At 39.0% G+C, this 25,730-nt stretch overlaps 1 protein-coding gene across 2 annotated transcripts in view; it reads left to right on the top strand.

Moving 5' to 3' along the window:
• ildr2b (immunoglobulin like domain containing receptor 2b) overlaps nucleotides 1–25,730 on the top strand; it is a 37,997-nt gene that overhangs the window by 8,583 nt on the left and 3,684 nt on the right. The window contains exons 2-8 of one of the 2 annotated variants that reach the window (XM_088352553.1): nucleotides 2,772–3,104; nucleotides 10,566–10,685; nucleotides 15,387–15,443; nucleotides 17,291–17,437; nucleotides 17,510–17,707; nucleotides 20,152–20,353; nucleotides 23,075–23,690. In XM_088352553.1, the coding sequence (XP_088208679.1) occupies nucleotides 2,772–3,104; nucleotides 10,566–10,685; nucleotides 15,387–15,443; nucleotides 17,291–17,437; nucleotides 17,510–17,707; nucleotides 20,152–20,353; nucleotides 23,075–23,690 (1,673 nt within the window). The remainder of the gene's footprint in view (nucleotides 1–2,771; nucleotides 3,105–10,565; nucleotides 10,686–15,386; nucleotides 15,444–17,290; nucleotides 17,438–17,509; nucleotides 17,708–20,151; nucleotides 20,354–23,074; nucleotides 23,691–25,730) is intronic. The other variant, XM_088352554.1, reaches the window with a different exon arrangement.

Raw genomic sequence — 25,730 nt, 5'->3', positions numbered from 1 at the left:
CATTTACAATGTATTTATTTAATGTACTTCAAAGACCCCTTTGTTGTCATATACACTAAAGAGTATTTTCCTTTGTCCTGCTTTTTGGGGTTTATATCTTTCAGTACGTGCTTTTTTGGGTTTATATCTTTCAGTACGATGCAGTGACTAAAGACAGTGTGATAATGAGGTAAAACATATTGCCTTTTCCTATGTCATCTACATCCTTAGTGGTCCAGTGATTACACAGTAGATTTTAGCTTGTAATTATTATTATATTTATTGTTATAATCACTAATGTTTTTTGTGAGCCAGGCTGCGAGAATACTGTCAGAAATGGTAGTGAACCAATATGATTAATTCATGAGTTGATGACTCGTCCAATATTTGTATTGAAAATATAATGAAGTGTTTCTCAACTGGTGGGTCGAAAACTAAAAGTTGGTCGTGGACCCATTTTCAGTGGGTCGCAGACCTTTGCCATGCCAAAATGATGTTCTGCATAAAACCGAGGGTCAATAACATTCCCTAACATTAGATGGCGATAATGCCCTGCAAATGCAAGTTAAAACCCACAATTTCACAGTAAAACAAGGGTAGAGTTTTTGTTTTTCTTCTTATGTATGTTGAGCATGGTAGAGTTACAAATTTATGAAATATGAATTTTATTATGTTTAAGACAAAGGAGAACAAATACTTCAGTGTGTTTTGTGCAATATATATTCATCTCAGTAGCACATTTTCATATCATGTTAGTGCATCTTGAGTCTGTTAGAAATGGCTAAAGCTACTGAGTGAAAGTGAAACGTCTTTGCCATCATGGACTTTTTGGACAATTTTACTGGCATTGGAAAACTTTTACATACTAACCATGTTTTATTTTTATTATTATTAATGTTCACTATGTTCTGTGTATTGTGACCCAATGCAAAATCTTCATCCTGGAAGGGTGATTCCTACTTGTGAGGCCCATTCTCAAGATTTTTTTTAATTTTCCTCATGTTTTTGAGTTTTTCCTTTCCCGGGTATTGGTTTCAGATAAGGGAATGGTGTGATTGTGTCCTGTAATCCTTTGAGACATTTTGTAAGTAAGGGATATACAAATGAATGTGACTTTACTTGATTTCCTTACCGGTATATCATTTCACATGTTACTTTCACATTAAACCACAAGAGGGCGCTCTAGGTCTGTGTTCATGTTTGAGCTGGACAAAAATGGCCCCTAAAAGACTATAATATTCTGCAGATTACTAGGTGCAAATGGTGAAATACACAGCCAAAAAAGATAATTGAGCAGCAGAAAGAAAACTGGGAGTTGGCGAGAAGCAGAGAAGTGACTGAGTCTGATGTAAGCAACCTAAAAGAGGAAGCTGCTTATCGGCTACCTCCCGAGTTGGGGGAGTTGTTTACTGGTGACAGTGACACGGGGTGAATATTTCAATGGATTTAGTGATCTGGAGTAGGACTGATGGTTTCGTAGGCATGTTTTTTATAACTCTTAATATGTTACCTTGCTACTGACATTATTGACTTTAGTAGACAGTGCACTTAATTAGCCTGTTGTTCTCTATTTTATTTTAATTTCTAATTGCCTTTTATCTTTATTTCGAATTGACATGTACCAGTAAGTTTTTGGTGTTGGATTTTATCAAATATGTTTCCTTCTAAAATCCAGGTGGGACTTATATTATATATGTTTATTCCTTTTTAAATATGCATTTTTTTGTCTGGTGTGATTTATACTCTGGAGCAACTCATAGTCTGGAAAATACAGCATTTAACAAAATATATGTTCATATGAAAGTTCATGTATTTTTGCCTATTATTTAAATCAATATTGGTTGTTTTTGTTATGAATTAAGATTTGTAAGCACTTAAGGGCGTTAAATAATCAACATTGTGTCATATTTAACTACTAGATGGCACTGTATTGTCTAATGCGAACGAAAATCAGTGCTTAGTTAGTACAGCGTAGCAGCAAAAACAGACAAACATGTCGGCGACTACTAAGTACGGATTCAGCTGTGTAAAAGAAATACAAATTTCTCGACCTATGAATATTTATAAAAATTAACATTGGTCGGTCTTTTTGCTTATTATTCAAATCAATGGTATTTTGTCTGATTGAAGGTTTTTTGTACTACTAGGAGGCATTAAATGTTACCCACTGTTCCTTTAAAAATACAGCCAATTGAGTGAATATTATTTGGGTTTTGATGGTCATTTTTAAACATAAATATATATTCTACTATGGCAGCACGGCGGCGCAGTGTTTAGCGGGTGTGTGGCACATTTCTAATGTCATGAGATCGAACCTCCCTGTGTGGAGTTTGCATGTTCTCCCCGTGCTTGAGCGGGTTTCCTCTGGGCACCCCGGTTCCTACCACAATCCAAACAACATGCATGTCAGGTTAATTGCCCCTTCCAAATTGTCCCTAGGTGTGACTGAGCGAGTGAGTTGTCTGTCTCTGTGTGCCCTGCGACTGGCTGGCATCCAGTTCAGGGTGTCCCCTGCCCACTGCCTGAGGGTAGCTGGAATGGGCCCCAGCTCCCCCGCGACCCTACTGAGGATAAGCGGTGCAGATAACGGATGAATATTCTACTATGTCTGGTTTAAACTGCACAATCATTCAATAATTTTGAGAAGTGGAAAATTTATTCTTGATTTGGGTCACAGCTAGTAATGAGGGTGTGATGGTGGTTCCTCAAGTCAGACCAGTTGAGAACCATTGATGTAAAGGAAAATCGGATTGATAGCAATAAATTCTAATTGTAATGCCGTTTTTTTTTAGTGAGCCTGTGCGATGGCATGCACGTGATGGTGCCGGAGAAGCAGCAGTATGCCATGCTGTTCCAGTCGGTGGTCCTACCGTGTCACTACCAGACATCTTCATTACAGGCGCCAGTGGTTCAGTGGTGGTACAAGTCTTACTGCCATGACCGTACCAGCGACTCCTTCAACTTTCCTCAGCGTCTGCTGGGCACGCAATCCTCCAAGGCGCCCGACAAATCCCACTTAGACTGCGCCGACAGCGGCAGAACGGTTCGAGTGGTGGCATCGGCGCAGGGATCCTCCTTGACGCTAGCCGAGCATTACATGAACAGGGACATCTCCATCATAAACAGTAATTTCACTTTTTCATATTTATTGTTGCTGTATCCTTTGATTTAGGCATCATTTTTGTAATTTATTGTTTGATTGAATACTAAGCCCGTACATAATAGCAATATAATTGGGCCTGGTGAGTAAAAGAAAAAATGTAACAGCGTTACAAAAACTTATAATTGTATTCCTTTACAGTTTTAGAAAAAAAAAGAAGTAATCAAATTACAGGTATATTTTGTACAAATAAGGATTGCTTTGCAGGATTACAATTGTATTTAAATACATTTTCATATTGTGCCCTGTAGTGTAGTTTGAACTCTTTTTATTATTTTGTACGTATGGAATAGCTTTGTTTACAGTCGCCACGTCCCATCGCGCCCCTCTCTCTTTCTGCTGCCTCATTATTCCACACACATGCAGCGGTGCACTCACTTTGAGGTTCTTGATGTGCTTTCAATTTGAACTTTAAGAAAGGATATCTTATCTGCCATGTTAAAGAGATTATATTTTTGCTCAATACACTATACAGATATACAGACGCTCCCATACTTCCGAATGAGATACGTTCCGGACGATCGTTCGTAAGTTAAATTTGTTAGTAAGTTGCTTCAGTACTATATTTTGTATTTTTAAGGTTTATATACGTATGTTTAAGACTTGTATAAGTAACCTGTATTTTCTGGACTAAGAAATAAATATTTCATAAAATAATATGCTCTCTAAAGATCGATATGTAAAGTCAAGTTAAACTTACTTTTGGAAGATGAGCTTCAAGAGTTAGGTAACTTCCTTCTCCGTGGTAAAAAGAGGCTGAAAAAAAGCGATCCAAACATTCTCTCAACCGCATCAAGCTTTCTTATTCCACTTTCATTTCAAATGAAACGGCTCGCCTCTTTTTTACACCTTACACCAACCATATTGAATGGATGCAAGAGATATTAAACAATAAAAAATGTCAAAGTTCTTAGAGCGCTGGACATACACTTTAGTATGTTTACACACGAACTAGGAAGAGGAAGCCGGATTTCTTCTTTGGGGTGGATGCTGGGTGAGCTCTTACAGCGCCACGCAACAGTAGCGGCAGAAAGAAGCACTAAAGTACTGTCCTGTACTCGGAAAAAGATGCACAATCCAAAATCTAATTTACAGTAATGTCCCGATATTTTTCAACATCCTGAAAAAATATTCGTATCTACCGTTTTTCGTAACTTGAATGTTCGTAAGTAGGGGAGCGTCTGTACTAAGTGGTTAAAATGTGAGCACTTTTTTGTTGGTTTCCTCTATTTATTTTTCAATGTTACATTGTTCATCTATCTTAAACTAAATTTTGTTATTTGGTTTATATTTTGTTTATTTTGTATTTTATTAGCATATTTGGTATATAAGTAATCCCAAAGTAATCAAAAGTAAACTAGTTACGCAACAGAAATATTGCAGTATTCGGATTACGTTACCGGTTACATTTTTCATGTGGTTAGTGTAGTGACTGTACCGGATTATATTTTTAAAGTAACCCTACCAACCTATAATAAAATTGTTGGAAGGCAATTCTTGATGATCGGTCACTCGCAAACTAGTTGGCCCACTTTCAAAGCCTTAAAATAATTCCTTTTGTATTGACAAGACTATCGGCCCAGACCACCCATGAATACGACCTCTCCCCCCAACTTTATGACTTCTATTCAACCATGTACCCCTTTCACACACCAATCCTTATCAGGACAAGACACACATCTCATTATATGCAAATAGTGTTCAACAGAGGGTGATGCATGGCCCACCAACTTTATCTTGGCAGGTATAAACAGGTAACAATAGAAACAAAAAGGTTCAACAATCCTCAAGTTGTCCAAATTGTAATTTCATAGTTACCATATATGGAAATAAATCTTACCGAAAATGCAAACACTTTTTGTGGTATAATTGAAGCTGTCATCATTTTATTATTTTATACCCCAGTTCTGTTAGAACAGGGGTGGGAAAACTACGGTCGGTGGGGTGGGCTTCTGAAACCAGCCTGCTAAATTTAAAAAATGTAATGATAATGTGTATAAAATAGTGAGTAAAAAAGTATTAATTAAAAAAAACATATCTTGATTTAGTGCCACACTTATTTTCTGTGTCCACTTGTTCTGGCTACAACTATCTTTACATAATTAATAAAAAATTGCAAGTATTCATTTGATTTTATCAAAAAAATCATGCAAAAAAGACTTGAGCTTACCCCTATAGTAGTTTAAGATTTTTAATGCATATTATCAAATTTAGTGCTTAAAAAAAGGGACATGATATACGAATGTGCATGACTTCAGGGTGTTTTTAAACCCTATTTTTGAAAATATCTTTTCATAGTAAAAAAAAAAAAGTAATAAATATTTAATGAGACTGTTTATTATTTAACACCTTAGTGGTTGACAGCTTAATTTGTTGAAAACAAATATTGATTTAAATAACAAACAAAAATACATGAACTATTATATAAATATGCCTTTTTAAAGATACTCATTGGTCAAAAAATTTGTAGTGATATTACATAACTTGAGGCTCACCTAGAGGGAGGTGACACAATTATCTGCAATCTTGCTGCTATGGATACCCAGAAAAGCTGGGCAAAAATGTGCGATCCCTTCTCAAGGTTTCTTCATTTTCCTCATGTTGAGGTTTTTAAGTTTTTCCTTGCTCTCATGTAGGTTTTAGATCCGGGGATGGTGTAATAATAGTCCGTGGTTTGCAATAGTCTTTGATCTGTACAGCCCTTTGAGACTCTTTGTGATTAAGGGCTATACAAATAAACATGAATAGACTTGACCTGGCTTTTTGGTCATTTTAGGCTCTCTAGTTTGTATTCTTCCTTTTGTTTTTTTAAGTACTTGTTTTTGATCGCACTACACTGGGGGGGGGCCAAAGCTGTGGCCCCGGGCTCCTAAGGCCCCAAGTCAAAGTACAGCCTGGGGGCCAGTTACGGCCCGTGATCCAATTTTTACTGGCCCACGGCCTCTGTCATATAAAATAATCACAATTTCACCAGTTGATTCCTGAGACATTTTTAGCCCACTCAATTTCCAACTTGACCACTGTAAATACAAAATGGAATGTTGACTGTAAGGGTTGCTCCTGGAAATTTGAGTATTTTTTCACAGAAATCCAAAACAACAGCATCTGCCGAATTTGCCAAGAGACTGGCTGTTTGCAGATAATTTAATTTTAAAAGGCACTGCCAGACTGAACATGCTGACTAAAAATAGCTAACTGTAAAGGGACACTGTGAAAAGATGAAGCAACTGGAAGCTGTTTTAACGGCACAGCAGCCCCTTTTTACGAGACCCTGCGGGTCAAATGTAAATGCGACAAAGGCGAACTACAATGTCGTGACGCTGATCGCAAAGCACAGCAGACCTTTCGCGGAGGCTGAATTTATCAAAGACGTTTTAAAGAATGCCATGTCGAATAGTCAGCCCTCACATATTTACAGTTTACATAATCTGGCCCACTGAGTTGGCAGCACACCTGTTCTTAAAATAGCTCACCAGTGCTGGGTCATAGTGATTTTCTATTAAAATAATATAGTGATTATAGTGGTTGACTAAATCTATTTAACCCTACTTCGAATAATTAATGTGGTAATAACAAAGTCACATCATAGTAATAGCATGATAAGTTGTTATTTTAGACAGAAGAGCAGTTTCAGCGACAGACTGCTGTCACTATCTTGTACTACGGACAGACTGAAGAGATCTTTTCTTCCTCATGACATGAGGCTCTTTAACTCTACCCGGCAGAGTAAAAGCCCACATTAAACCACACCACCTACATTGCATATTACAGAATTTTATTGCAATATGTATTCTGTGTAGCACTATTTAGATATTCTATAAAACACGCTACAGTGGGCATTTGCACGTCACACTGGGTATTTGTATATTGTATTCTTTTTGTTTTATTATTGTATTGTTCTCAGCTCAGGGATGCTGCTGGAAATGTGAATTTCCCTTCGGGGATGAATAAAGTATCTATCTATCTATTTAGAAATGGAAATAAAACTTGTGCTAATTAGTAACCAAAAGTAGCTCTCAGCTACGTATTTTCTTTTATCCACGAATACATATCATTGCTGTTATTAATAATAATAATAATAATAATAATAATTTCCTTTGTATTGTCATTCTTTGTAACAATGTACACAGAACGAAATGTCGATACACCTGACCCGTTGTAGCGAGCCAGAAACTGTCTCAATTTTTGTGTCATTTTTTTTTCAATTTTTTTGCATGAATGTCAATTTAAGGATAGAGAAAAAGCTTAAAAACAGAGATATGTCTTTTGAAATGACAGGGATGATATGATACATTGAATAGGCTTACATGATATTTTTCCCTCGTATTATCAAATTATCAGATTCAAGATTGTATAGGTAGATACAAAAAATGTCTTTTTTCTCCCTTTTGCCATTTTTTTTTCAATCAATACAGCCCAAGCCTCAAAAGGTTTACCCACCTCTGCATAAAATAAGATAAATATATGATTTGTTTGTCAAAACCTCCATGGCAGGTATGAGTATATGCAAAGTTACCGTATTTTCCGCACTATAGGGCGCACCGGGTTATAGGGCGCACCCCCAAAAGAAAGTTTTTGGTCCTACATCTTCCATAGATAAGGCGCACCGGATTATAAGGCGCAACAATGGGAACGTGAACAAAACAGTCAGATGATTCAGTCAAACTGATTACCCCCTTAACATTCCCGAAGCTTGCAAAGAAGCAAATACGTGTCGTAGACACGTGCAGATGCGGTGTCCGTACGATGTCACTCAAATGCATACAGGGAGTGCAGAATTATTAGGCAAATGAGTATTTTGACCACATCATCCTCTTTATGCATGTTGTCTTACTCCAAGCTGTATAGGCTCGAAAGCCTACTACCAATTAAGCATATCAGGTGATGTGCATCTCTGTAATGAGAAGGGGTGTGGTCTAATGACATCAACACCCTATATCAGGTGTGCATAATTATTAGGCAACTTCCTTTCCTTTGGCAAAATGGGTCAGAAGAGGGACTTGACAGGCTCTGAAAAGTCAAAAATAGTGAGATATCTTGCAGAGGGAAGCAGCACTCTTAAAATTGCCAAGCTTCTGAAGCGTGATCATCGAACAATCAAGCGTTACATTCAAAATAGTCAACAGGGTCGCAAGAAGCGTGTAGAAAAACCAAGGCGCAAAATAACTGCCCGTGAACTGAGAAAAGTCAAGCGTACAGCTGCCAAGATGCCACTTGCCACCAGTTTTGCCATATTTCAGAGCTGCAACATCACTGGAGTGCCCAAAAGCACAAGGTGTGCAATACTCAGAGACATGGCCAAGGTAAGAAAGGCTGAAAAACGACCACCACTGAACAAGACACACAAGCTGAAACGTCAAGACTGGGCCAAGAAAAATCTCAAGACGGATTTTTCTAAGGTTTTATGGACTGATGAAATGAGAGTGAGTCTTGATGGGCCAGATGGATGGGCCCGTGGCTGGATCGGTAAAGGGCAGAGAGCTCCAGTCCGCCTCAGACGCCAGCAAGGTGGAGGTGGGGTACTGGTATGGGCTGGTATCATCAAAGATGAGCTTGTGGGGCCTTTTCGGGTTGAGGATGGACTCAAGCTCAACTCCCAGTCCTACTGCCAGTTTCTGGAAGACACCTTCTTCAAGCAGTGGTACAGGAAGAAGTCCGCATCCTTCAAGAAAAACATGATTTTCATGCAGGACAACGCTCCATCACACGCATCCAAGTACTCCACAGCGTGGCTGGCAAGAAAGGGTCTAAAAGAAGAAAAACTAATGACATGGCCTCCTTGTTCACCTGATCTGAACCCCATAGAGAACCTGTGGTCCCTCATCAAATGTGAGATTTACAAGGAGGGAAAACAGTACACCTCTCTGAACAGTGTCTGGGAGGCTGTGGTTGCTGCTGCACGCAATGTTGATCGTGAACAGATCAAAGCACTGACAGAATCCATGGATGGCAGGCTTTTGAGTGTCCTTGCAAAGAAAGGTGGCTATATTGGTCACTGATTTGTTTTTGTTTTGTTTTTGAATGTCAGAAATGTATATTTGTGAATGTTGAGCTGTTATATTGGTTTCCCTGATGAAAATAAATAATTGAAATGGGTATACATTTGTTTTTTGTTAAGTTGCCTAATAATTATGCACAGTAATAGTCACCTGCACACACAGATATCCTCCTAAAATAGCTAAAACTAAAAAAGCCCCACTCCAACTTCCAAAATATTCAGCTTTGATATTAATGAGACTTTTGGGTTCATTAAGAACATGGTTGTTGTTCAATAAAAAAATTAATCCTCAAAAATACAACTTGCCTAATAATTCTGCACTCCCTGTAGTTTCAAATATCATTCGGAAGGTTAAAGTCTTGGGATTCAAGAAATGCCAACCATTCCTTAGTTTCTATTTTCTTTTTTGCTCGCAACTTTACTTTGCATACGACAAACACTTGGAATTGAATTTAGTTTAAAAATGGACTCATCACAGAAACATCAAGATCGTTCTAAAACAAGATACCGGGAAAATATAAAGCCGCATAGCTCACCTAAGTTCTCCCGTTCAATAATGATACGCAATCATGGTCTTACAACCGTGAGTGTAGTAAATCCAGGAGAGTAAAATATTTACAAATACAGACTAATGAAACATGTTTCTTTATGGCGTAGTTTAGCAAGCTTGCTATTCAGTCATCTTTTTCGGCCAATTGCAGGGTTTGTTTTGGCCCTCTAGCCTATCCGAGGCTCCGAATAACTTCAGCCAATAGCGATCGATTTAACGGATGATTGACACATCTTTTTCGGCCAATTGCAGGGTTTGTTTTGGCCCTCTAGCCAATCCGAGGCTCCGAATAACTTCAGCCAATAGCGATCGATTTAACGGATGATTGACACATCTTTTTCGGCCAATTGCAGGGTTTGTTTTGGCCCTGTAGCCAATCCGAGGCTCCGAATAACTTCAGCTAATAGCGATCGATTTGAATGATGATTGACACATCTTTTTCGGCCAATTGCAGGGTTTGTTTCGGCCCTCTAGCCTATCCGAGGCTCCGAATAACTTTAGCCAATAGCGATCGATTCAAATGATGATTGACACATTGGTTAGCCAATGAAACGCCGGTATATAAATCCCAGCATACACCGCGGAGTACTCCACGTTCGGGGGAAAATCGAGTCGGCGGCTGTTGCGTAAGTTGCGAGACCTTGCGATTTAATATTGAGCCATATATAAGGCGCACTGTATTATAAAGGCGCATGGTCAGCTTTTGAAAAAAATTAAGAATTTTAGGTGCGCCTTATAGTGCGGAAAATACGGTACTTGATTAAATGTAACAAACGCAGCATGTTACTTAAATATGATAATGTTGTCAATCATAAATTTCATATGTTTCCAAGTCAAATATTTCATAATAAAACCTGCTTTCTTATCTTTGTGTGCAGAAGCAGATTTGCGCATTGGGCAAGTGCAGTGGGGCGACAGCGGAGTTTATTTCTGCAAAGTCGTCGTTTCGGATGACTTGGAGGGAACAGACGAAGCCCACTTGGAGTTACTGGTGCTAGGTAGGAAAAACGCCTCATTAGTTGAAAACGTTATTCAGCTCGTCAACAGAAAAAATACATCCTTAGGTTTTAGCAACAAAACACAAACAATGATCCTAATTATCATTGCAAATATATGCTGGCAAAAATCAGAATTCACTTCATAAAAACAGCTACTTTGTTATTAAATAAGTGCCTATGGCACGTTTGTCTTCTTACCCATTTAATATGACTTCTGTGATAAAATCAGGGGTGTCATGATTGGTTGAGTTACATTATGATGCTGCCGCTTTAAAAGGGGCAGAGCTTGGACTTACAAGGCTGAGCTTTAACACAGGAGGAAAAGGAAAACAAGTAGAGGATAGATTCCCCGAAGTTTTGCATTGAAGTTCTCGAGGCAGGTGTTCAACTATGAGAGTTACGACTTCACGTCACAATATATGAATTTGCTGCATTTGAGGCGACAACCTGTATCCCTTGTTTTAATAACCTGATACCAGTGAAAGAGCGACATTCAAGCCCGTTACTTCCCACCCAAGAACTCGTACCAGCTGATCTTCCCTCATGTCTCATTGTTATATAGTTACGCTCTTAGTTGAAATGCAATATTTCACCGCATTCAAAAATGTTAAGAGTGTTTGTGTAATGTTTGTCCTACAGAAACCATATTAAAAAAATATTTATTTCCATCTGCCATCTTTTGTTAATTTGTAAAGATTTTTGAAAAAGCGCCAGGGAGCCATTCGGTATTGCCTAAGAGTCTCATGTAGTTCCTGAGCCATGGGTTGCTAACCCTTGATCTATCCAAAAGGAAGCAGTTGTATAGCAAACAGAAGGAGGAGGCCAAGTTGAGAGACTCTGAAAAACTGTGGACGTGTAAATGAAATGAAATGATCTGCATTTTTATAGCGCTTTTCAAGTCAATGACTTCCCAAAGCGCTTTACAATGTGCTTCACATTTCCCAATAGCGGCCTTGCAGCCATGTAAGGCGCTAACCTGCTTATTGGGGGTATTAGGGGTTCAGTGTCTTACCCAAGGACACTTCGACATGTAACACGGACGAGCCGGGATTCGAACTGGGATCCCTTGATCCCAAGACGAGCGCTCTACCTCCTGAGCTAGGACAGTTTTTAATTCAATGTCTGGCACCACGTAGCAGCTCGGCAATTGATACGGCAATCTTGGCAGTCCGCCGGCACTGAAATCAACCACTGTACTAAGACATTTTGTTAGAAATATCCCCTCAAATTTGTGAATTTCGGGTTATTTTGACAAAATTTGGGTCATTTAAGAGTACATGTTGAAAATTTCCACTCCAGTGAATAGCGAAAGTATTGCCCCCCAAGGACATTTTGTCATGTTGCCACATTTCAGGCTTCAAACTTAAAGGAAAAAGACTGAAAATATTTTCTAAGAATCAACAACACATAAGACACAATAGTGAAGTGGAACCAAATTATTTCAACCGTTTGTTATATTTACATCTAAAAAAAAAACTGAAAAATAGGTATTTCTAAAAATTGGCCCCAGGTTCTCTTAGCTCAGCAAACTGACTTCACAAGTCCCCTTATGACTTCTGAATCATCCAATTTTGACTTAAATGACTGACAATGACAGAGTGCACCTATATTTTATTAAGTCTCACTTTAAATGCACCTTAACAGACAACATTGTGAAGCATTATGACAGCATTATGAAGACCGAGGAACTCACCAGGTAGGTCCGGGATAAAGTTTCGGAAAAGTTCAAATCAGGAATGGAATAAAAGATTTCGCAACTTTACACCTCTCCCGAAGCACTGTGGGACCAATAATATCACAATGGCGAGACCGTAAAACCACTGCAAACATACCAAACAAAGATAAAAAAATCAGAGAAGCAGCCAAGGGGGACATGATCACATTGAATCACCTGCAGACATACTCAGTTGAGTTGGGACAATCAGTGCATCAGACAACTATTAGTTGTACTCTGTACAAATCTACCCTGTATGGAAGAGTGGCAAGAAGAAAGCGCTTTCTGAAAGAATAGCATGAAAAGATCTGTTTGTTGCTCGCAGGGAGACACATTGGAGACATAAATAACATTTGGAACAAGGTGCTATTGTCAGATGTTTCTGTAAAAGTAAAAGTGCACATCACCCTTAAAACAACATTCCCACTGTCAAACATGGTGGTGGATGCATCATGCTGTGAGGTGGCTTTTCTTCAACAGGAACTGGGAAGAACGTTAGAGTTGATGGGAAGATGGGTGGAGCCAAATACAGGGCTATTTTGGCAGAAAATATGTTGCAGTCTGCAAGAGAACTGAGAATGGGGCACAGGTTCACCTTCTAACAGGACAACGACCGTTAACATAAAGCAGCATATACAATAGAATGGTTTAAAACTAACAATATAGTGTTAGATTGACAAAGCCAAACTCCAGACTTCAATCCTATAGAGCATTTGTTGAAAGATCCGATAAATGCTGTGCACAAGGATCACCAGCAAACCTTAAGGAACTTGAGCTGTTTTGTAAGGAGGAATGGGCAAATAGTTCTGTTTCAAGATGTGCAAAGATTATAGAGACATACCGAAAAAGACTTAACTCAAAGGGGGTCAATATTGCAACACCTACTTTTCTTTTTTTTTATTTCTTAGCGCAACATAAAATGTTTAATACATTTTTTTTTTTCTATTTTTAGGATTGTATCTCACATGTTGTTGACTCTTAGAAAAAAAATGGGGCATTTGTTTTTTTTTTTGCAAGAGCACTGTATCCACTATAAAGAAAACTCATGGCATTTTTAGTTACTACGGGAGGGCCTGTAGTTGTATTAAATCTCTTTTTATGCGGATACATTGTACTATAACATTCACGCCTTCTGCCTTGCCAACTATGCTCTCACCTCTCTTTCCACATTCCTTCATCTTTCTTGACTCTATTCATAACTCCTCCACTCTCTTTGTTTTGAAATCTTTCAGTTTATGAATGGTTCGACTCAATTACATTTTATCAGACCGTGACAACTAACAATTTTTAAAATTTGCCTGTTGCTTCATAGTTGGTGGACTAACACCTTTGCTGCTTGCCAATTTTTGCTTTTAGGTCAGTCTTTAATGAAGCATGTTCACAGAGACCCTCTCTGTCCTTTCTCACATAAACCTAAATGCGTTGTGTTGCCTTACATAGGGGAGGGGTAAGGCTTACTTTATTGCAGGTCTAGGCAAACTACGGTCCATGGGCCACATGCGACCCATCAGGCTTTTTCATCCGGCCCTCCAAACGAAAATAGTCAAAATATTCTGACAATATTTCGTGTATACGGTAATGCTAAATAAAGTAATACTAATATACAAACATACAGAAATTGTTATTTGTTTTACACAATTTGAAATGATCAAGAATAGTGTAAAATATGGGAAATCCATATAAGTTGATAAGTATGTTATTGTATGGTGAAACCTATTAGTGTGGGCTATTCAGGCTATTTTAGAGAACTGCCCAACTCTTTCAGCTTAGCTAACTACTATGAGCTGTCTTTTTTGATACACCTGTTCAGATTTTTTTTGCTGCCTTAACCGATATATTATCAATTATAATATAACATTATTTGTTTCACTCTTCAGTGAACTTCTAACTCATTCAAATGTGAACCTTTTTATATTATGTAAGTTTAATGTCAAGCAACACAGAAACCCTGAAAAACTAAATAGACAGTACAACAAAGTAACCATTAAAATATGAACTCTTCAATGCTCTAAAGAGACTATTAAATTTTTTTTAACTAATCGCAATTCAACTTTAAACCAATGTTGAATCAAACAACACAGAACCTCTAGCGACATACTAAAATAGAGATACAAATGTGTAAAACAAAAAGAAAAATATCCTTAGTCTCTCCTGAATATTGGCATTTAGGAACACCATGCACCTAAACTTTAAGGAACTGTTTTGGGTTCTTTAGTTAGTGATATACAATGCACTCTGCCTTGGAACCCATCATATAATTAAAATCAGACAAATCGGGATCTCTTTCCTGCTTTGACGTATTTTTTATTTCCTTTCAGTCTTTTTGTCTTATGGTCACTTCAGCAAACAAATTAGTGCAGTGACAAAGACAAAACCACGAATATTAACCAGTTGACCAAAAATAGGGGCATTTGTGAGCTTTTTTAGATGTGATATCTTAAAGTAATTTTGATTAACGTTCCATTTATATATGTTTAAAAATATGCTTATGAGACTCTGGTTGGAGAAATAAAACCATCAGCCAGAGACTTTCAATGGTATGGGAAACACTGTTGTTTTGTGACCTAACCTCTGTTCCATTTTAATTCAACTTCAGACAATCGGTCATAGATCATGACGGACATTAGATATGTGTAGATATTTACCATCAAAGAGTCAAAGACTTTTTTCTCCAAAAGCTATCGAAAATGTATTTAATTATTAAAGCTTTTAAAAAAATGAATAGCGATTAATTTGATCATCGATCGGTTGTCGATTAATATATTAGTTGCTGTAACTCTATTCATATAGGAACAATTGCTTCATTTGTGTATGTGGAAACTTGCAAATGTAAAGAGTCCTTATTAGTGATGCTGGCATATTATTGATTATTTCTGCTGAGCATCTCTCCAGCAAGAGCTTCCAATTTGGCTTGAATTTATTTGACTTGCACTCTTGCTTCATGCTCCCTCTGCGGACCTCCCCTCTTTATCTCCGTCTCTCTACAGGCAGGACATCTGAGCAGGCCGATATCCTACCTGAGTTTGATGTGGAGATTATGCCAGGTACATTTTCAACACTTTTCTGCTCTATGCTCTTTCTGCAATTTTACCTGCTTCATTTGTTTTTGCTGCAATTGGCCAGTTGGTCAACCAATAAGTACATACATTGGTAATGTGGTCAATGTCTATTTTAGCTGCAAATTTCTGTTTTTAATTATTTCCACATAGGTGTTTAAAAGCCCATTTCCTGCAACAGCACTTCAGTGTTCAAATAGTACATTCTGTTTTCTAAGTGCGTTAGGATAGATGAATAGAAAACCCTTGTGCAATCATGTTAGCACAGCTTAAAACAATTATAATAGCTGTTTATAGAGGCTATAAAATTGATCTTTCTTTGAGCTAGTCCAGTAGAGTTAAGATCAGGCCTAAAACATCTGCCCGACTCGGCCCACTGGTATTAAAGCTCGACCTAATTGGAGCCCCACTAATTACCGTCATTTGAGGGACCAAGCCAAACAAACCCAAATTTTCATATTTATTATGTGAGGACTCGGGAGGAGGAAAGAAGTGTGATTTTGGCCTCTTCCCCTCCACCAGCCGCGCGCCCACTCTGGGTCTGGTGCGCGCTGCAAAGTGTACATGCTGCGCTGAAAAATGACAGGTGAATACTTAAAAAAAAAAAAGTCAGCGAGAGAGTAGCCCGGCCTAAACCCTAACCGAATGATTGACATTTAAACTGGAACCGAATTTTGGGCCTTGTTCCGTCCGGGCTTGGGCCTAAGATCCTCTATAGTCGATCGAGTATCTGGAGCATCACATTTGTAGGTGGGATTAAACTCTCTAAATGGACAGAAAAAGAGAACTTTCGTGTGAAACTCAACAGTCTATTCCTGTTCTAAAATATGAAGGCTATTCCATTGCCAAGACACTGAAGATTTATTAAAACAGTGTGTACTACTCCCTTTAGAGAACAGCACAAACAGACCAGAACACAAGAGATGTTGGAGGCATCATGCTGTACAACCAAGCAAGAGGACGAGAGTTTGTAGTTTGAGAAATAGACCACTTACAAGTCTGAAACACATGCGGGGTTTGGCTTGCCCCAGTGGCTCACTGGCGCTTTTTCAAAAATGTTTGATAATGGAAACATATAGGGTTTCTGTAGGACAAAAGAGGGCACATTCTTTACTATTTCCAAAGAATTTAGATGAATACAGTTTGTGTTTCCTTTCTTGTATGGCTTACATAATGCTTTTACATTTTTGTGGCTCCTGACCTATGTTTTTGCTCTTGTCGTTTTACAAAATTGGTAAGCCCTTTATGAAAGAATACCATAAAAAGGCCCATTTTGCATTTGCAAGAAACCACATGGCAGACACACATAACATGTGGAACAAGCTGCTCTGGTCAGATAAGATCAAAATTGAACTTTTTGGGATGAATGCTAAGTGTTACATTTGCCGTAAAAGTAACACTTCACATCACCCTGAAAACACCAACCCCGCTGTCACACATAGTGGTGGCAGCATTATGATTTTCTTTAGCATGGAATAGAACCAGTGTTAGAGTTCATAACAAGATGGCTGGAACCAAATAAAGGGCAATTCTGACAGAAAATCTGTTAGAGTCTGCAAGAGACCTGAGAATGGGGCGGAGGTTCACCTCCAATCAGGACAACGACCCAAAACATAAAGCAAACCCTCCATTGTAATGTCTCGAAACTAACAATATAAAAGTTTTAGAATTGCCAAGCCAAAGTCCAGACCTCTTGGAAAGATCTGAAAAAAAAGTGCACAATCACCATCAAACCATCATACTTTTGCAAGGCACTTTAGATAAAGATTATCATATTCCGACTGTTATGTCAGTCTTTTGGGTGTATCTGTACATGCTTGTTGTCCTTATTTCAGAGTGGACGTTCGTGGGCTGTGTGGCATTGGGCAGCGTTTTGTTCCTGGTGCTGATGGGTATCTGCTGGTGCCAGTGTTGCCCCCACTCCTGCTGCTGCTACCTGAGATGCTGCTGTTGCCCTGAGACTTGCTGCTGCCCCAGACACTGTGCGATACTTTACAAATCGCTTCCAGATTTCAGTAAGATTTTCTATTTTCTGACACTTGTTTCTTACGCAGTGTATGAAGCAGGGAAGAAGGCAAGGAGTGCGCTGCCTGCTCAGGTGCAAATGTATCCCTACTACATTCCTGGGGTTCCCACTCTGGTGCCACTTGCTCGTTCGTCAGATGTGGATCCCAAGCTAACAACCATCCCCTCAATTCCTTCGATGCCCACGGTAGCCCCTATTCCATCAAATGAAAATAACCTAGCCGCAGGTGAGTGACATAAATGATAATGAACAACTATGATGTAAAGCAGGGGTGGGCAAACTATTTGAGTAGCAGGCAGCTTTGGGTTAAAAAAATGGAAAAATGGCAGAGAGGGGAAAAAAAAAAAGATTTATTTCATTTGCATCTAAGTGTGCAATCTCAAATTTGATACTGCGGGAATACATGAGGTAAATATAATCTAGGTTTTTCTCATTGCTGCCATTTCAAAATGTTGTACAAAGACACCTCGCTACTTCGCATTTCGGTTATTGTCGGTTCACTGCTTTACGGATTTCAATTGTGCACTGTGTTCTGGATTCTGATTATTATTTAAAGTGAAGTGGATCAAGTCTTTAATTCATAAAGTTGTGCAATAAAACAGTAAAAACGAATTTTAACAATAATTTGACAGTACAGTTGTTAGTTTTTTTTGTAAAAAAATTTGTATAAAGTACAGTACATTTGTTTGTTAAAAAATACTTGAGCCTGTAAATTGGGTTTGTTCTTGAGTAATAAAAAAATGAAAAAAATAAAGATTTCTACTCACTATACGTCTAGCGGTGGTTCGTCCCTCATTAACCGAGATCACCGAGGAATTACTGTATCTTTTTTTTTCCTTCATTTTTTTGCACATTCCATTCAGGGAGAAATAAAAGAATACAAACAGTGGAGAAAGTTGTTCATGTAAAACGCCCACCCGTGTATAATAATCCTTATTTTTCCATAAGAATCGGTATAAAATTTTGTTTCACTTTTTCTCAACTTAAAATATATATCATACACAACAAAGGTTGTCTACTTTGTGGCCATGGTTAAAATCATTGATTGACAACGTAAACGATGGACACAAAACCAACATAAAATATACATTGTATGTATTTAGGGCCTTTTAAAGTCCGATTCATTATCAGATACACCAAAGAGACTCGCTGTCTTCATTCTCTAACAGTCATCTCTGGTACCGGGAATAAAAATAGTGTGACAATAAGATAAGATCTAATGCCTTTCGTATGTCATCTTTAGCACTGGTGGTGTAGTGGTTAACATTCGTTCTTCTCATTGCAGTGACTCTAGTTCAATTCTTGTCACAATCAATGTATTGAGATTGTGGTCAGAGATATTTTGCAACTGATCAATTATTGCACAAATACAGTACAGTTATAAACTGTTAAAACTATTGTAAAACCTTGTGCATAACGCATACCCAAACTTTGAGTTTTTATGTAGGAATCAAAAAATGTGCGTTATAGACAAATAAATACAGTAATTATTTTAAGAATAAACATGTAGACATTTACAGTAAGTACAGTAAGTTATATATTTTTTTTGTCTATAAATAAACCTTTCATATTCCATTATCTGCACCGCTTATTCTCTGTTGGGTCACGGGTGTGTTGGAGCCCATCCCAGCAATCATCGGGCAGTGGGAAGTGGACACCCTGAACTGGTCGCCAGCCAGTCGCAGGGCACACAGAAACAGATATCTCACTCGCTTATCCACACATAGGGACAACTTGGACCGGCCAATTAACCTGACATTCATGTTTTTGGAATGTGGGAGAACATCCGAACCTAGAACAGGAAGACTGGTAGCTGGATTTCAACCCATGACCTTAGAACTGTGCTACAGATGCGCTAACCACTCATACACCGTGCGGCCCTGATTAAAATCCTGATAAATATAAATAATACATGATGAACATATCAAGTGAGTTTAAATGTAGGCGTCTGTTTCAATGTAGGAGACTGGGGGACAAGAGTGGTTTTAAACCATTTTATATATATCTATTGTCATTTTCTTTTACATTTTTATTTCCCGGAGCGGATGAAAAAGCTTTACGGGCTCCCAGGCTGTAGTTTGCCCGCCTTTGGTGTAAAGAAACTGACATTGGTCAAAGAAGAATTATAGTAAAAAAATAAAACTACAAAACAGTATCCACAGCAAAAAATAAATCCTTACTCTGTTACATTATATATTACATTCATTGTGATGCAATTGAGCGAATGTCCCTAACTGAATGGTGGTTAGGAATCAGAGCTCTTACCATTGGCATCTGGTTTGGTTCAATTTCCGTTGTCACCATTATTATCCATCCGACTGATCTGTAATTTACAAATATGGTAACGCATTTCAGTCAGTCAGTCACATTTATTTATATAGCCCTTAATCACAAAATTTCTCAAATGACTACACAGGATTACAATTACACCAACCCCTGATCTTAAACCAACATGCAGGCAAGGAAAAACTCAAAACCTCAGAGTGAGGAAAATAAGATACCTTGAGAAAGTGCCTCACAAATGGTAATATCCCTGTGTCCACGTATGAGGTGCGCTCGATTATAAGGCGCACATTCGAATATTTGGTCAATTAGGGGATTCTGGGTGCACCTTACAGTCCTGGAAATTACGGTAGCAATATTGACGTTGAGGTGCCTTTGTCTTTGCAGGCAGAAGCATGTCAGAACTCAGCTCTCTTCATGAGGGAGGAAACCTGAATTTCAGACACACCTACCACACCGTCCAAGTCAAGGCACTTCCGCCCATCGCAGACGCTGACGACCGGTCTTTGCTCAGAACGGCTCCACGCAAGCACCGTAGCCGACATAAGCGGGAAAGAGACAACTACTCCGACGATGAACTTGACAGGAGGTGTGTTTTCCTGTGTAGAAATTGAGAATGGACACAGTGACTATTTGAATCAGTAATTGAAGAGCGGGAGAGACGAGAAAAAATACCCAATATTCCAGACTTCAAGGTGCAGAGGGTTTTGTTTGGGTGCTTGAAATCCTTGAAAATTCTTGAATATTATTCTTGTGTTTTCAAAGTTTTAAAAGTTCTTGAATTTTGGGGGAAGTGCTTGTAAATGCTTGAAATGTTTGCCATGTTTGACAAAAGGTCTGCTTAAAAATGATGCAGACACTGCTCTCTTGTGGCTTCACTTTGCCAATGCATTTCTTCCTGAAAGGGGGATACCACATGTGCGGTCCCTTCTCTTTTCTTCATTTTCCTCACTTTGAGGTTTTTGAGTTTTTCCTTGCCCTCATGTTGGTTCCAGATCAGGGGATGGTGTAATAATAGTCTGAAATAATCTCATCATCTCATCTCATTAGCTGCACCGCTTATCCTCAGTAGGGTCGTGGGAGTGCTGGAGCTCATCCCAGTAATCATCGGGCAGTGGGCAGGGGACACCCTGAACTGGTTGCCAGCCAATCGCAGGGCACACAGGGACAGACAACTCGCTCATTCACACCTAGGGACAATCTGGACCAGCCAATCGACCTGAAATGCATGTTTTTTGGAATGTGGGAGGAAACCGGAGTGCCCGGAGGAAACCCACGCAAGCACAGGGAGAACATACAAACTCCGCACAGGAAGTCTGGTAGCTGGATTTGAACCCGCACAGGAGGTTCCCAAGACCTTAGAACTGTGCCCGCACACGCGTTAACCACTGCTCCGCCATGCTGCCCTGTCTGAAATAATAGTCTGTGCAATAACCTGTGCAGCCCTTTGAGACTCTTTGTGATTAAGGGCTATGCAAATAAAAATGACTTGACTTAATTTCCTTCATAATTATCGGCAGCTGATGTAGTTCATATGGTGTCCTATGCAGTGTCATCTCCTTACGAGTCGTGCACAAGAGGATAGGTGCACAAATGAAATGTGTAGTAGTGCAAGGACTAAGTATCAATTATGAACAATTATTATGGGCCATGCAAAAAATGAAAGTAGTGTTTCCCAGTTGTGAATTGTAAAGGGAAGAACCTCCTGCTACATTTTACCGTCATTTTACCCAACACCTATACCAGTATGGGGAGAGATTCGTCTCAAAAATATTTACACACAAATTGTTCAGATCCACAAATATATTCACGATTTACTCCATAGCTTAAAATCACATCATATGTTAAATACACACGCAAGATTAAAGATCGCAAATGTAAATCGCAGATACAGTATATTTTTTGATCTGCAAAGTACACGATTCACAGGAGAGATATTGAAAAAATGGCTTTGAAAGTCCTTAAAAGTGCTTGAATTTGGCCATGAAAAGGGTGTACAAACCCCCTGGGCACACAAAAAAAATCAAAATCGGCCATGGATTGCTTTCAGTGACTTTTTTCTTACTTCAAAACCAAATATTTTTATACAATATATCAAAATAAAATTGCTTCCTTTTGTTACAACTAACAATAATATTAATAATCTTTCAATTATTTATTTCTATTAATCAATCTATTAATCAATGACTCTTTATTTAAATATTAGTTTTTCACTCATAAAAAACAACAAAACAACAGAATATTCTGTAATATAAAACAATAAAAAAATCGAAGTATTTGTCAAATAGCCTAACAATAGACAAAAATAAATACATATGTATGCTAAACACCTGCAAATATGTAAGAACTGCAAAAAAAAAAAGAGAAAGAACATTGGAGGAGAATGCAAGTACTTTATTGAATATCACCTTTTATAAATTTACCAATGTTTTTATAAAGCACTTTGACTTAAATTTCATCCATCCATTATCTGCACCGCTTATCCACAGTAGGGTCGCGGGGGTGCTGGAGCCCATCCCAGCTATCTTCGGGCAGTGGGCAGGGGACACCCTGAACTGGTTGCCAGCCAGTTGCAGGGCACACATGGACAGACAATTTGCTCGCTCAATCATACTTAGGGACAATTCGGACCGGCTAATTCACCTAACATGCATGTCTTTGGAATGTGGGAGGAGTGCCCGGAGGAAACCCACGTAAGCACGGGGAAAACATGTAAACTCCACACAGGAGGTTCGATCTCATGACCTCAGAACTGTGCTGCACACGAGCTAACCACTGTGCCGCCGTGCTGCCCACTTGCATTGTGTTTACAGAAAGAATTGTTTAGATATTGGAGGTATCACAAATGCCAAAAAAGCACCAAAATGAAAGCCTGTAATGCATCCCTTCACAAAGAGCTGTTTTGTCTCAGTTTTCTTAGAAACAAAACTTTTTAAGAAACCTAATGTTGTTCAACTAATTTTACTAAACAATAGTAAAAGCTAGACATCCCTTTTTAAGTGAAAGATGAGGGTTCAAACCTTCATTTATCTAGATAGCTACAAAACAAAATTTTCTGTAGGCCTTCAAAAATGAGTTAAAATGGCTAAAATTGTCTGGCACCGGCTCTCTCAATTTGAGAAAAACGTCTGGCATTGAATGAGTTAAGAATTGATCTTAATAGATTTTATCGGTTCGTTGTTGCAGTCCTTATCTTAATTACATGTATCCAATTACTCCCCAAGCCTTGTGAGGAATTACTGTATTGGTACTTGCTCATTCCAAGTCTTTTTACTCAAGTGACCCCATCATGTCGTGTCCATTCCCACAGGTGGAACGCTCGCTCAGAAGATTTCCAGCGAAAGACTTTAAATCGGAGGGGCCGCACCGGCTCACTGGATGAGCTGGAGGAGTTTGCGCGTTCCTACGACTCCCGCAGCCGTCGAGCCGAGCCTCCAGATGCTCCTGATTACAGCCCTCCACCAAGGCGTCACTACAGAGACGACAGTTGGGACCGCAGAAGCCCTCCGATTCCCCGCCAGAAAAGAAGGGGCACGTGGGACAGCGAGCTGGCCTCCAGACAGCCTTGCTACGTGGACTATGACAGCGCTTTCCTCACACACGTGATGGAGAGCAAGGCGAGAGGGGAAAGAAGCCCCAATGAGGATAGCGACACTCCCTCCAAAGGCAGCTCCAGAGGCAAGGCCGGTAACAGCTTGTACAGCCGCTCCCCTAGCCACCGTCCAGAGGAGGACGACCCCCTGCCTCCGTATTCCGAGTGTGAAGCGGAACGTTATCGCAGGAGCGTCGACAGGCACAGGACCAGAGACCCCCTCAGAACAGAGCGCTTGGACACCTTAGAAACCACTATGAGAGCTCCTTCGCACCCACGGCACCAGCCAGGGATGCCCCTCCCGCCTCTGGAGAAAGACAGGAGGTGCAACCTGGTGAGTTATTTGTAGCAGGAGGAAATCTCATCTGTTCTCCCTCGAAATTGTAGTTTAGCCTTTACATCACTATTACTCCAAATCTTTTAATCTTTTTAGAGCAGTGGTTCTCAACTGCTCTGACTTCAGGACCCAACCACCTCAATGCCAGGCTGTGACTCAAACAAGAAAACATTTCGACATCTCAAATGTATCCAATGAAAGGATTGTGCAGTCTAAATCACAGATAGTACAATATATTCACCTTTTTGTTAAATAACAAAATGACTTGAAAGACCAAGCACCGTATATACTTACACATACGATGACATCAACTATAAGTGACCCCCTAAAACTGCTTTAAAATAAATTTTAAATGTTAATAAAGCGTGTACTTAAACATCAATAATAATTTAATCATGTTGTTGATAAAGATTATTATTCTGGTAATAAGCTAAAAACAAAATATTTTTAAACCATTTACAGTATCTTCCAGAAGCGCGTCTATGGCAGACAATTGTACACCCTTTTTGTATTTTGCAATGATTTCTTCCTTCGAATCGATCATTGTTACTGTTTCCCACTTTTCCTTACCCTTATCACTAACTTTCTTTTAACCATTATTATGGGCATGAAAAGGAAATACACCCAAATAATTCACAATAAAATGAGATGTAGTCCATCTCAAATTGAATGAAGAGATCAAGCAGGGCATTATCACCATCTACTTTTAAAAAGTGTAAATGACCCTGTGCTTTTTTCTTCTTAGCATTTTTTTTCCAGGGCAACGGCCTGCGACCCACTTTTGGGTCTGAACCCCCTGTTTGAATATATATGGCATTGCTAGATAACTTTGAGTTTAAGCTCTGCCCCATGTGAGTGGTGTACTTTGGATTATTTATATACAGTGTTGGGCACGTTACGGAAAAAATAGTAGTAACAGTCACTAGTTACCATATTTTCTGCACTATAAGGCGCACCTAAAAGTCTTAATTTTTTTCAAAAGCTGACCATGCGCCTTATAATACAGTGCGCCTTATTTATGGATCAATATTAAATCGCAAAGTCTTCCAACTAACTTGCAGCCGCCGACTAGATTTTCCCCCGAACGCCAAGTAGTCCGCGTGGTATGCTGGGATTTATTTACCGACGTTTCATTGGCTAACCAATGTGTCAATCATCAGTTGAATCGATCACTATTGGCTAAAGTTATTCTGAGGTCAAGGAGAGGATCCTTTTTATCATTTACAGGCTGGCATTGGCTGAAGCGGCAAAACAAAGCCTGCAATTGGCCGAAAAAGATGAATGCGTATAGCACGTGGTTTGACGGCATACAGAAAGCATTTTTTTACTATTCTGTATTTGTAAATATTTTATTCTCCTGGATTTACTAAACTCACGGATATAAGAGGACCATGGCTGCACATTATTATTGAACACAACGACTTCGGTGAGCTACTCTGGCTATATATTTTCCCAGTATCTTGTTTCAGACTGAACTCGATGTTTCTGTGATAAGCGGTGCAGATAATGGATGGAATGGAGTGTCTATTTTTAAATTAAACTCAATTCCAAGTGTTTATTGTCATATGCACAGTAAAGTTGCAAGCGAAAAAGAAAATAGAAACTAAGGAATGGTTGGCATTTCTTGAATCCCAAGACTTTAACCTTCCGAATGATATTTGAAACGATGCATTTGAGTGACATCGTACGGACACCGCATCCGCGCGTGTCTACGACACGTATTTGCTTCTTTGCAATATTTGGGAATGTTAAGGGGGTAATAAGTTTGACTGAATCATCTGACTGTTTTGTCGACGTTCCCATTGTAGCGCCTTATAATCCGGTGCGCCTTATCTATGGAAGATATAGGACCAAAAACTATTTTTGGGGGGTGCGCCCTATAACCTGGTGCGCCCTATAGTGCGGAAAATACAGTCCTTATTTAAAAAGCAACTAAGTTACCTCCCCAGATTACGGACACTGAAAAGTAGCACATTACTCCAAAAGTAACTATCTAGGTATAAATTACCCTACATATTCGCATAGAAGCCGATGGCC

This window comes from Urocampus carinirostris, chromosome 14 (assembly GCF_059441175.1).
Source record: "Urocampus carinirostris isolate Australia breed hairy pipefish chromosome 14, RoL_Ucar_1.0, whole genome shotgun sequence".
Classification (NCBI taxonomy): Eukaryota; Metazoa; Chordata; class Actinopteri; order Syngnathiformes; family Syngnathidae; genus Urocampus; species Urocampus carinirostris.
This window is presented reverse-complemented; position numbering and strand designations above follow the sequence as displayed.